General features: G+C 45.6%; 1 protein-coding gene across 1 annotated transcript in view; it reads left to right on the forward strand.

The window, feature by feature from the left end:
- The window catches only part of galnt9 (polypeptide N-acetylgalactosaminyltransferase 9), a 251,445-nt gene that overhangs the window by 30,645 nt on the left and 208,357 nt on the right, over window positions 1-12,443 (forward strand). The window contains 1 exon segment of the mRNA XM_059994615.1: window positions 8,088-8,268. Within this exon segment, the coding sequence (XP_059850598.1) occupies window positions 8,088-8,268 (181 nt within the window).

The raw sequence follows: 12,443 nt of genomic DNA on the forward strand, positions 1-12,443 counted from the left end.
TCTGCCATCAGGGAGGAGGTACAGGAGCCTGAAGACACACACTCAACGATTCAGGAACAGCTTCTTCCCCTCTGCCATCAGGGAGGAGGTACAGGAGCCTGAAGACACACACTCAGTGATTCAGGAACAGCTTCTTCCCCTCTGCCATCAGGGAGGAGGTACAGGAGCCTGAAGACACAAACTCAGTGATTCAGGAACAGCTTCTTCCCCTCTGCCATCAGGGAGGAGGTACAGGAGCCTGAAGACACACACTCAGTGATTCAGGAACAGCTTCTTCCCCTCTGCCATCAGGGAGGAGGTACAGGAGCCTGAAGACACACACTCAACGATTCAGGAACAGCTTCTTCCCCTCTGCCATCAGGGAGGAGGTACAGGAGCCTGAAGACACAAACTCAACGATTCAGGAACAGCTTCTTCCCCTCTGCCATCAGGGAGGAGGTACAGGAGCCTGAAGACACACACTCAGTGATTCAGGAACAGCTTCTTCCCCTCTGCCATCAGGGAGGAGGTACAGGAGCCTGAAGACACACACTCAACGATTCAGGAACAGCTTCTTCCCCTCTGCCATCAGGGAGGAGGTACAGGAGCCTGAAGACACACACTCAGTGATTCAGGAACAGCTTCTTCCCCTCTGCCATCAGGGAGGAGGTACAGGAGCCTGAAGACACACACTCAACGATTCAGGAACAGCTTCTTCCCCTCTGCCATCAGGGAGGAGGTACAGGAGCCTGAAGACACACACTCAGTGATTCAGGAACAGCTTCTTCCCCTCTGCCATCAGGGAGGAGGTACAGGAGCCTGAAGACACACACTCAACGATTCAGGAACAGCTTCTTCCCCTCTGCCATCAGGGAGGAGGTACAGAAGCCTGAAGACACACACTCAGTGATTCAGGAACAGCTTCTTCCCCTCTGCCATCAGGGAGGAGGTACAGGAGCCTGAAGACACACACTCAACGATTCAGGAACAGCTTCTTCCCCTCTGCCATCAGGGAGGAGGTACAGGAGCCTGAAGACACACACTCAGTGATTCAGGAACAGCTTCTTCCCCTCTGCCATCAGGGAGGAGGTACAGGAGCCTGAAGACACACACTCGATGATTCAGGAACAGCTTCTGCCCCTCTGCCATTTGATTTCTGAATGGACACTGAACCCATGAACACTACCTCACTACTTTTTGCTCTATTTACCTAATTTAATTTCTATAGTTTTTTTTATTATTATGCATTGCAATGTACTGCTGCCACAAAACAACAAATTTTATGATACATTGTAAAGGTGAGAACATCTGCAGATGCCAGAAATCCGCAACATACACAAAATGTGGGAAGAACTCAGCAGGTCAGGTAGCATCTATGGGAATGAATAAACAATCATACATAAATGAATAAACAGTAAATTTATAGGGTCATACAGAGAATAAACAGTAAATTTATAGGGTCATACAATGAATAAACAGCAAACTTTGTGAGATACGGTGATATTAAGCTTGATTTTGATTCTCCAAGGCAAGGGAGCAGAGCACAGCAGATTGTAAATATGGGATGTTGGATGGGCTGGGCAGTGAGAAGGTTCAGGGATTAACTTTATTCACCAGATACCTTCACATGTGTTAGGAGTTTGCTGTGGTGTGTTGGGCAGGGTGTGACATGGAAAAAAATTAACAATATTCAATGATAAATAACAGCACAAAATAAAGAATTATACATCCAGTACTGTGCAAAAGTCTCATGGAAATGTATATATAGCTAATATATATTTGCCAACATGGAGAGAAGAATGAGTTTGTAAATCTGGTGGGAGCAAAGGATGTTGGGAATGGTGAGGGTGGAGCGCTGTGTGAGGGGTGTGGGACAGTGGCAGAGGAGGAGTGCCGGGGGCCGGGGTAAGGAGCGGGGGAAGCGAGTGCAGTCATACCCAGCCCTAAGTCACCAGGCAAGGTCATTTAACTCCAAACAACTGGTTTATTGATCATTACAGAATGTCTCTCTGGTGCTTCCCACTCCCTTCCCTCTCCCTTCCCCTTTTCCCAACCATGATTCCCCTCTCCCTGCCCCCTTCCCACTCTCAGTCCCCAATAGAGACCCAGATCAGAATCAGGTTTATCATCACTCACTTTTGTTGTGAAATTTAATTTTTTGTGGCAGCTGTACAGTGTAATACATAAAATTACTACAGTACTGTGCAAAAGTCTTAGGCACCCTAGCTACAGTGTACTGTATATATGTACCTAAAACTTTTGCACGACTGCAAATTTAATCAGCTAATAAAATTAGTGCTTAAAGGACGGATATGGAATAATTTTCTTTCTGCTAATGATCCCCCCCTCTCCCAGGGATAGGTCTTTGGAGCTTCTGTTGGCATTTATGTAGCTCTGTTTTTTTATGGGATGGGGTTGTTACCCCCCCCCCCCCACTCCCTTCTCAGCTGAGCTTGGAACTGTCCATGGCGGAGATGAGGAATAAAATCTGCACAAATAAATGCCAGCATGTATTTGCAATATAAACAGTGTTATTAAAAGTGGTTTAAAGTGTTTACAGTGCAGGACAGAGGTAATAGATAGAGGGGGCTGGGGAGGTGCTACCTAGAATGGTTGATCAGATTAACTACCTTGAGGAAGACGGTAAAATGGTGTGTTTTTTTTTGTTTTAACGGCCCTATAGCGCTTTCTGGAAGGGAGCTTTTGGAAAAGGCAGTTTGCAGGGTAGGTAGTGTCCATAATGATTTTTCCTGCAAGGTTCTTTGTCCTGCACACGTATAAGTCCTGCAGTTGAAGGAGATGAGAAGGGCTAGTGAGGAGTGAACCTTAGCAGGTGGAGGCTGTTTCAAAACCCCTAAAAGTTCAAAGTTCAAAGTAAATTTCATTATCAGAGTACATATACATTGCCATATACAACCCTGAGATTCATTTTCCTGCCGGCATACTATTCCACAAATGGCTATTATTCAACCAATCCATAATACAATAATAAGCATGACAGAATCAATGAAAGATCAACTAGAAGACAACAAACTGTGGAAATGCAGATATAAATAAATAGCAATAAGTAGTGAGAACATGATACAAGGTAAAGAGTCTTTAAAGTGAGATAATTGGTCGTGGGAACATCGCAATGAAAGGGCAAGTAATGCAGTTATCCCCTTTTGTTCAAGAGCCTGATGGTTGAGGGCAGTAACTGTTCTCAAACTTGGTGCTGTGAGTCCTGAGGTTCCTGTACCTTCTACCTGATGGCAGGAGCGAGAAAAGCGCACGGCCTGGGTGGTGGGGGGTCCCTGATGATGGACACTGCTTTCCCATGACTACGTTTCATGTAGATGTGCTCAATGGTTGGGAGAGCTCTGCCGTGTATCTCATGACCTGTCCATTCACTCCCTCCGGTTCCCCACCTCCTTCCCTTCAAACACAGCCAGAAGACAAAGGAGTAGAGTTGGGCCACTCCAAGACACGTTTTTCACTGTACCTCCCAGTGACAATAAGGAAATGACTGTAAACCTGGTGTAATACCTCCTTTTCAAATGGGAGACACGCCTTTGAGGTGTTTCAGGATGTTAACCACCTTGCATGAGTAAAGAAAAGCTGAAAATCCGAGAATCACTCAGCAAGTCAGGCAGCATCTACAGAGAGAGACACCAAGTTACCGTTTCACATTCAACATCCTCCATTGGAGCTTCGGTTACGATGAAGGATCTTCAACCTGATATGTTCACTGTTTCTCCCTCATAAGGGTAGAATTAGGCCATTTGGCCCACTGAGTCTGCTCCACCATTCTATCATGGCTGATTTTTTATCCCTCTCAACCCCATTCTCCTGCTTTCTCCCTAACACCTTTGACACCCTGAGTAATCAAGAACCTCTCAACCTTCACTTTGAAAATACCCAATGACTTGGCCTCCACAGCCATCTGTGGCAATGAATTTCACAGATTCACCACTCTCTGACTAAAGAAATTTCTTGTCATAAACACGAGATTCTGCAGATGCTGGAAATCCAAAGCAATGCTCATAAAATACTGGAGGAACTCAGCAGGTCAGGCAGCATCTATGGAGGTGAATAAACAGTCGACGTTTCAGGCCGAGACCCTTCTTCAGGACTGGAAAGGAAAGGGGAAGATGCCAGAATAAAAAGGTGGGGGAGGGAAGGAGGATAGTTGGAAAGTGATAGGTGAAGCCAGGCAGTTGGGAAAAGTCAAGGGCTGGAGAAGAAATAAGATAGGAGAGGCGAGTGGACAATAGGAGAAAGGGAAGGAGGAGGGGACCCAGGGGAAAGTAATAGGCAGGTGAGAAGAGGTAAAAGGTCAGAGTGGGGAACAGAGGAAGTGTGTAAATTAGTTTACTTGTCATCTCTGTTCTGTATTCTGAGACTGTGCTCTCTAGTCCCAAACTCACTATTGGAAACATCCTCTACACATCCACACTAATTAAGTCTTTCAATGCTTCAATAATCCTCTCCTATCTTCCTTCTTTAGTCCCTTATCTCTTTTACCAATCACCTCCCAGCTTCTTGCATCGTTCCTGCTCTCCCCATCTGCATCTCCCCTTCCTCACCAATCACCTGCCACCTTGTACTCCTTTGCCTCCCCTACCTTTTATTCTGTTAACTTCCCTCCTCCTTTCCTGAACTGTTGGCCTAAAATGTCAATTGCTCCTTCGCCTCCATGGAGACTGCCTCCAGTATTCTGTCCGTGGGGGCTGCTCAGGGTTTCTAGTGTCTGAAGAGCTTCTTTGCATCTCAGCTGCATACCTGCTGAGTTTTGCTTGGTATTTGGTTCTTCGTGCAGTGAAGCGTGAACTCACGCAGGAAGGAAGATTGGGGAGGGGCGCAGGGGATAAGAAAAGCAAATTTAACTGGTTAAAGGAGGAGAGAGAGAGAGAGAGGGAGAGGGAGGGAGGGGAGGGAGAGAGAACCAACGGGAACAGTTGAGAAAAGTTGAGAGTGGCAGACGGAATCCTTTAATGTATAAATCGAGATGACGAGCATAGAAACAAATGAGTCAGACCATACGACATAGGAGCAGAATTAGGCCATTCGCCCATTGAGTCTGCTCCGCCATTTAATCATGGCTGATTCATTTTCCCTCTCAGCCCCAGTCTCCTGCATTCTCCCCATATCCCTTCATGCCCTGTCCAATTAAGAATCTATCTACCAATGCCTGAAATATACCCAATGATTTGGCCTCCACAGCCACCTGTGGCAACAAATTTCACAGATTCACCACTCTCTGGCTAAAGATAATCCTCCTCATCTCCGTTCTAAATGGATGTCCCTCTATTCTGAGGCTGTACCCTGGTCCTAGACTCCCCCCATTATAAGAGGCATCCTCTCCACATCCACTCTACCAAGGCCTTTCAACATTCCATAGGTTTCAGTGAGATCTCCCCTCATTCTTCTGAACTCCAGTGGGTACAGGCTCCGAGCCATCAATTTCTTGTAAATGAGCTATAATCTTTGGGCACTGAGCAAGGGTGGAGAGCAGGGAAGAGAGGGGAGAGAGTGTATGGCTCCTGGAGTCAGACAACTCAATCCACGTGAGATGCAGGGAAGGAGGTGGATTAAGAATGTAGGAAGTTAAGGTGTGACCTGATAGGAGTATACAAGACATGACGTCCAAATTTCTAAGTAAATGTTATTATCAAAGTACATCTCTGTCACCATTTACAACCCTGAGATTCATTTTGCTCTGGACATACTCAGTAAATCTATCGAATAGTCATGATAACAGGATCAATGAAAGATCAACCAGCGTGCAGAAGACAACAAACTGTGCAATTGCAAATATAAATAAATAGCAATAAGTAATGAGGACATGAGTTAAAGAATCCTTAAAGTGAGATCATTGGTTGTGGAAACACTTCAATGATGGGACTTTGAGAGATGAGCCATGCTGGTGCGTTACAAAATCCACGCGATGGAGTAAGCGATTCAGAGAGGCGAAATCAAGGCAGAGGACTTTCAATGCCTGTCCCCTTTTGTTCAAGAGCCTGATGGTTGAGGGGTAGTAACTGTTCTTGAAGCTGGTGGTGTGGGTCTTGAGGTTCCTGTTCCTTCTATCTGAAAGCAGCAGTGAGAGGAGAGCATGGCCTGGGTGGTGGGGTCCCCGATGATGGATGCTGCTTTCCTGTGACAGCGCTCTGTGTAGATGTGCTTGGTGGTGGGGAGGGCTTTACCCACGATGGACTGGGCTGAATCCACTACCTTTTGTAGGATTTTCCATTCAAAGGTTTTCATTTCAGGCTGTGACTCAGTAACTCCACAGCTTCCTGTGAAATGTCTGCCATGCAAGTTATGTGCATTTGAGGATAAAGCAGACAAGCACTTTTAGATGCACAGAGCTGAAGCAAGGCGCAGCCCGGGAGATTACTGACATCTCACTCCTGTCCAATTCATCCCCCCTCGCCCATAATTAATCCCACAGCTGCTGACATTACCTCTCCTCTGCAATAAGTCATACAGCTCCATTTTGAACGTTCTTGTTAACTGTTCCCACTGCCCCAGATCACAGCGTCTGAGAACAGTTTTCTCATATCTACACTGCTAACAACACCTTTTCTGAAGGAAACTGGTCAGATATCCCTGCAAACAATGAAGAGGCAAAGATGAGCCACGCTGGTGCGTTGCAAAATCGACACAGATGGAGTGAGCGATTCAGAGGAGGAGAAGTCAAGGTAGAGGACTTTCCATGCCTGTCCCACTAACCCGGGCGCGAGGTTGGAGAGATCGAGAATGGCTTCGGCCTGGGCAGCGAAATCTAGACCCGGAGTGAATTGCTAGGCAGTGTGGTCTATGACCAGTGCATTTCACTGTGCTGGGACCCGGTCCTAATGTGAGGTACGATCTGCTGTTTGGACAATTTAAATGCTGGCCCACCTGGGCTGGAAAGGCGGGGTCTCAGGATCAGAGGCTGAGTTTGGTCCCATGACACTGGGCTGTTGCTGTGCTTCCTGTCGCCGATTTGTCCAGCTAATATGGTGAACTGAGACTGAGGCTTTGGGCCTACTCTGCGCAGTGCCCGGGTTCATATCTAATGACCCATTTTGGTTTGGAATGTTTTTGCTGACTATTGTTGGCACGATTTGTGCTTTTTTCCCTCTTTCTCTGAACATTGGGTTTTGGTCTTTATTTTTTTTTAATTGAGTCCTTTTGGGTTTTTTGCTTTGTGGCTACCTGTAAGCAGACAAATTGCAAGGATGTATAATTTATCCATTCTTTGAGAATAAATTTACTTTGAATCTTGAATCACACCTCACCTGCTTCCTTTATGTATTAACCTCCCTTTGCAATCTGTGGTTCCCGAGGGAAACAGCTTTTCCCCACCTCCTCCGCCAGAAGTCCCGATGACTGCAAACACCTTCTCTCAGGGTCACAAAGTCCTACGCCATGGGAACAGGCCCTTTTGGCCTCACTCATCCACGTGCTGTTGAGCCAGCTATATCTGAATCAGGTTTATCACATATGTCATGAAATTTGTTTCTTTTTGCGTGAAATATATCAAATGACTGCATTACTGCGCAAGAGCCTGTAGCACCCTAGCTATATATATATATATATATATATATATATATATATATGTCCCTAAGACTTTTGCACAGGACTGTATATACAACTCTGAGATTCATTTTGTTGTGGGCATACTCAATAAATCCAATAACCGTAAGAGTCAATGAAAGACCTCACCAACTGGGACATTTAACCAAAGTGAAAAATATAACAAACTGTGCAAATTCAAAAATGAAAGAGATGATAATAATTAATAAATAAGCATTAAATATTGAGAACGAGAGGAAGAGTCCATAGGTTGTGGGAATATTTAAATGGGTCAATGAAGTTTGCAATAAAGGAGGAGGTAGTGTTGGGTCTTCTAAAGGTGGTTGAGGCCCCAGGGCCTGATGGGATACATACCAGGTTGTTGAGAGAATTTAATTACCCGTTTAATGAGTTTGGCACAACTTTGTGGGCCAAAGCGCCTATCTCCTTGCTGGGCTGTTCTTTTTCTGTAACAGCACTGCTCTGAGGGGACCCAAGAGACGCTATCAGATTACAAGCCTTTCCTTCCTCAGCACTGGCTGACCTCTGTCTCTTGCCCCTTTCAGGTCTCGCTAAGCCGATCGGACTGATGGAAGGGCCAGGGGGCCTTGGGCAGGGGGGAATGGCAGCCACATTGAGAGACGACAGCCAGGAGCTTGATGCCAAATACGAGGACTACGGCTACAACGCCCAGCTGAGTGACCGGATCTCGCTCGATCGGACCATCCCCGACTACCGGCCGAAAAAGTAACTTGTCAAACAATTCCTTCTTGGGGGGAGGATTGGGTGGGTGAAGGGCAGACGGGACAAGGATTTGGGAGGGGGTGACGGGACAGGGATGGGGGGGATGGATTATGGATTTGGGAGGGAGGGGATGATGGGACAGGGATTTGGGAAAGAGGGGATGACAGTCAGGGATTGAGGAGAGAGGGGTAATGGGACAGGGATTTGGGAGGGAGGGGTTAATGGGACAGGGACTTGGGAGGGAGGGGGTGATGGGAGAGAAATTTTGGAGGGAGGGAGTGACAGGACAGGACAGGGAGAGACAGTATCCAGGACACCTTCAAGAAGCAATGCCTCAAAAAGGCGACATCCATCATTACGGACACCCATCACCTAGACCAGGGGTCAGCAACCTTTACCACTGAAAGAGCCACTTGGACCCGTTTCCCACAGAAAAGAAAACACTGGGAGCCGCAAAACCCGCTTGACATTTAAAATGAAATAACACTGCATACAACGTTTTGTTTGGCCTTTATGCTATGTATAAACAAACTATAATGTGTTGCATTTATGAAATTGATGAACTCCTGCAGAGAAAATGAAATTACATTTCTGCATGCAACAAAAACATTTTGAACTCCGAAAAAAAGACGTTGGGTTGAAGGTTACTTTTAAGTAAAATACTCAACGTCTATTCGAGTCCTTGTATTTATGAAAAACACCAAACTTAAATTTGCCGCCAGCAGCAAACCAAAAATAACGTCAGCCAGCTGTCAACCTGAAAAATAAAAGGACTATTTCACTGAACAATGAAAACATATGAATATACGTAAAATAATAGGCAATTAAAATATTTATCATACTTGTTCAGGTTGACTCACACCTGACAATGCAGTCGTATTTAGTAGGGATGGATCGATGCTTAGGGGAGTGACCGGGAAGGATAATGTGTTTTTTTCCTCTCTGAACTCACAGAAGCGTTTCCCAAACGATGTTTGCATTGCGATGATTGCAGAATGTAAATACTCCGAATTTATCATGTCGTGACCTTGTTTGAACTCTCTCAAATTGGGGAAGTGAGACAATGTGCCTTTCTGTAAATCTCTGGCAAGCAACGTCAACTTGCGCTCGAATGCCAAAACATCCTCCAACATGTGCAGGGCTGTACGTCCTTACCCCGTTGAAGAGCTGTGTTCAGCGTGTTCAGGTGCGCTGTCATGTCTACCATGAAGTGTAGCTTTTCCAGCCACTCTGGCTGTTCCAGCTCAGGAAAGTTGAGCCCTTTGCTGCCCAGGAAAGTTTTCACTTCTTCCAGACACGCGACAAAGCGTTTCAGCACCTCCCCTTTGGACAGCCACCGGACTTTGTTGTGCAGCAGGAGATCAGAATATGCGCTTTCCAGCTCGTCCAGTAACAAACGGAATTGACGGTGATTTAAACTTTTTGCCATTATTTTATTGACAATCTGAATGACAACATCCATTACTTCTGTGCATTCCGGAGGAAATGTTTGAGCGCACAGTGCCTCTTGGTGCAAGATGCAGTGAAAAGTCAGCAGCTTTCTGTCCAGCGACTTCTGCAGTAAAGCCACAAATCCCTTGTGCGTTCCCGTCATATTCGGCGCCCCATCAGTAGCTACTGACACCAGATGGGTGGTCTTTATTCCTTTGGCTCTTAAACAATTCAAGACAGCCTCACAGATGTCCTCCCCCCGTGTTTGGTCTTTTAGAGGTATCAACTCAGTCAGTTCTTCCTGTGGCCCGGCAGAGTTTACATACCGGCAGAACAACGCTATTTGTTCAATATCACCTTTGTCTTTAGACTCGTCACAGGCAATCGAGTAGGCCACAGCTGAATTGATGTCTTTAATTTGCTGTCTTGTGATGTCTTCTGCCATTTTTATGGTTCTGTCTTTGACAGTCTTTGCAGAGAGGGGCATATCCCTGATTTTCTGCACAATTTCACTCTTGTTTTTAAAGTCCGTGAATAGATGTTCTGAAATCTTAATGAAAGATTCTTTTATATATTCACCATCTGTAAACTGCTTCCCGTGCCTGACTATTTCCTGAGCGGCAATATAACTGGCGTATGTCGTTGATTTTCCAGACTTCATCCATTTCTGGAAATGATTTTTGCTCAGATCAACCTTCCGCATCAGTTCCGAAACGGCTTTTTTTCTCTCATCTCCATCCGGATATTTTTGAGCAAAGGCTGCGTGTTTATTCTGGAAATGTCTTGCGACATTTGACTTTTTGTTGTTTGCTAGTTTCTCATTGCATATTAAGCATACCGGTAAACCAGTCTCGTCAACAGTGAAAGCAAATGAATCTGTCCACGTATCATTAAACGTTCTGTTTTCTTCAGTCACTTTTCTTTTTTTAGAATTCTCCATAGTTGGCTTACCTTGGATCGAAAAATTAAAGAAATCGCGCACTGGCGGGTGTCAGGTATTGGCAGTGGTGACGTATATTAATAGCGATAAAAACACGTTGTAGCGGTGTGCTCACGCAGTCAGTAAACTGCAGTCGAATAACTTTATTCGAACTAAACAGCCTTGCTTTTAAGCCTCCCTCAACCCAGCCCCCATGGACGCAGATGCTGCAAAAGACGCGTACTCACAAACCCCCGTAGGCTATCTCCCTTAGCCGGAATGCTGGCTAATTGTGAGGAAATGTGTCGCCACACTTAGATTGTACAAGATCACCATAATCTTCAAATTTAGAATTACATTTCAAAAGCTAACAAACTAACATAAAATACATTTTAATTAAATACTGACCAATTATTTCCCAAAGCCACAGGGAGCCGCAGCACAGAGGTGAAAGAGCCACAAATGGCTCGGGAGCCGCAGGTTGCCGACCCCCGACCTAGACCATGCCCTGTTCTCATTGCCACCATCAGGGAGGAGGTACAGGAGATTGAAGACACACACTCAACGATTCAGGAACAGCTTCTTCCCCTCTGTCATCAGGGAGGAGGTACAGGAGTCTGAATACACACACTCAGTGATTCAGGAACAGCTTCTTCCCCTCTGCCATCAGGGAGGAGGTACAGGAGCCTGAAGACACACACTCAGCGATTCAGGAACAGCTTCTTCCCCTCTGCCATCAGGGAGGAGGTACAGGAGCCTGAAGACACACACTCAGTGATTCAGGAACAGCTTCTTCCCCTCTGCCATCAGGGAGGAGGTACAGGAGCCTGAAGACACACACTCAGCAATTCAGGAACAGCTTCTTCCCCTCTGCCATCAGGGAGGAGGTACAGGAGCCTGAAGACACACACTCAGCGATTCAGGAACAGCTTCTTCCCCTCTGCCATCAGGGAGGAGGTACAGGAGCCTGAAGACACACACTCAATGATTCAGGAACAGCTTCTTCCCCTCTGCCAACAGGGAGGAGGTACAGGAGCCTGAAGATACACACTCAATGATTCAGGAACAGCTTCTTCCCCTCTGCCATCAGGGAGGAGGTACAGGAGCCTGAAGACACACACTCAATGATTCAGGAACAGCTTCTTCCCCTCTGCCATCAGGGAGGAGGTACAGGAGCCTGAAGACACACACTCAGTGATTCAGGACCAGCTTCTTCCCCTCTGCCATCAGGGAGGAGGTACAGGAGCCTGAAGACACACACTCAATGATTCAGGAACAGCTTCTTCCCCTCTGTCATCCGATTTCTGAATGGACATTGAACTCACGAACACGACATCACTTTTTTTGCACTACCTATTTATTTTAAATATTAAATATATATACTCACTGTCGTTTGCAATTTTTTCTATTATCATGTATTTCATTGTACTGCTGTTGTAAAGTTAATAAATTTCACGACATATGCCTGATATTAAATCTGATTCTGAAACAGTCAAAGTTTCAGGCAGGGACCTTTCATGAGATTCTTCTTTTTAAAGTATTTTTAGAAGTTTAGAAGTGATGGGGAACAGTCAAAATAACTGAGAAAGCTAGAAATGGCTTATTGTTGCTAAGACCAGCTGTGCTTTTGTGTTAAATTACTGATTATTAATTGAATTTACATTTTAGATAACATGGGGCGGTTTGAATTGTTACTCTAGGCTTCTGAATAATTTTCATTTCACCAAGTACCAGTCGTATGAAACACCCAGGAAGGTGCTGTGGAAATGGAAGATGTCACTGTATGAAGTGATGTGAAGTCCGTCTGCATCACAGCCTGGTGTGGAAA

The sequence above is a fragment of the Hypanus sabinus genome, chromosome 18, assembly GCF_030144855.1.
Source record: "Hypanus sabinus isolate sHypSab1 chromosome 18, sHypSab1.hap1, whole genome shotgun sequence".
Classification (NCBI taxonomy): domain Eukaryota; kingdom Metazoa; phylum Chordata; class Chondrichthyes; order Myliobatiformes; family Dasyatidae; genus Hypanus; species Hypanus sabinus.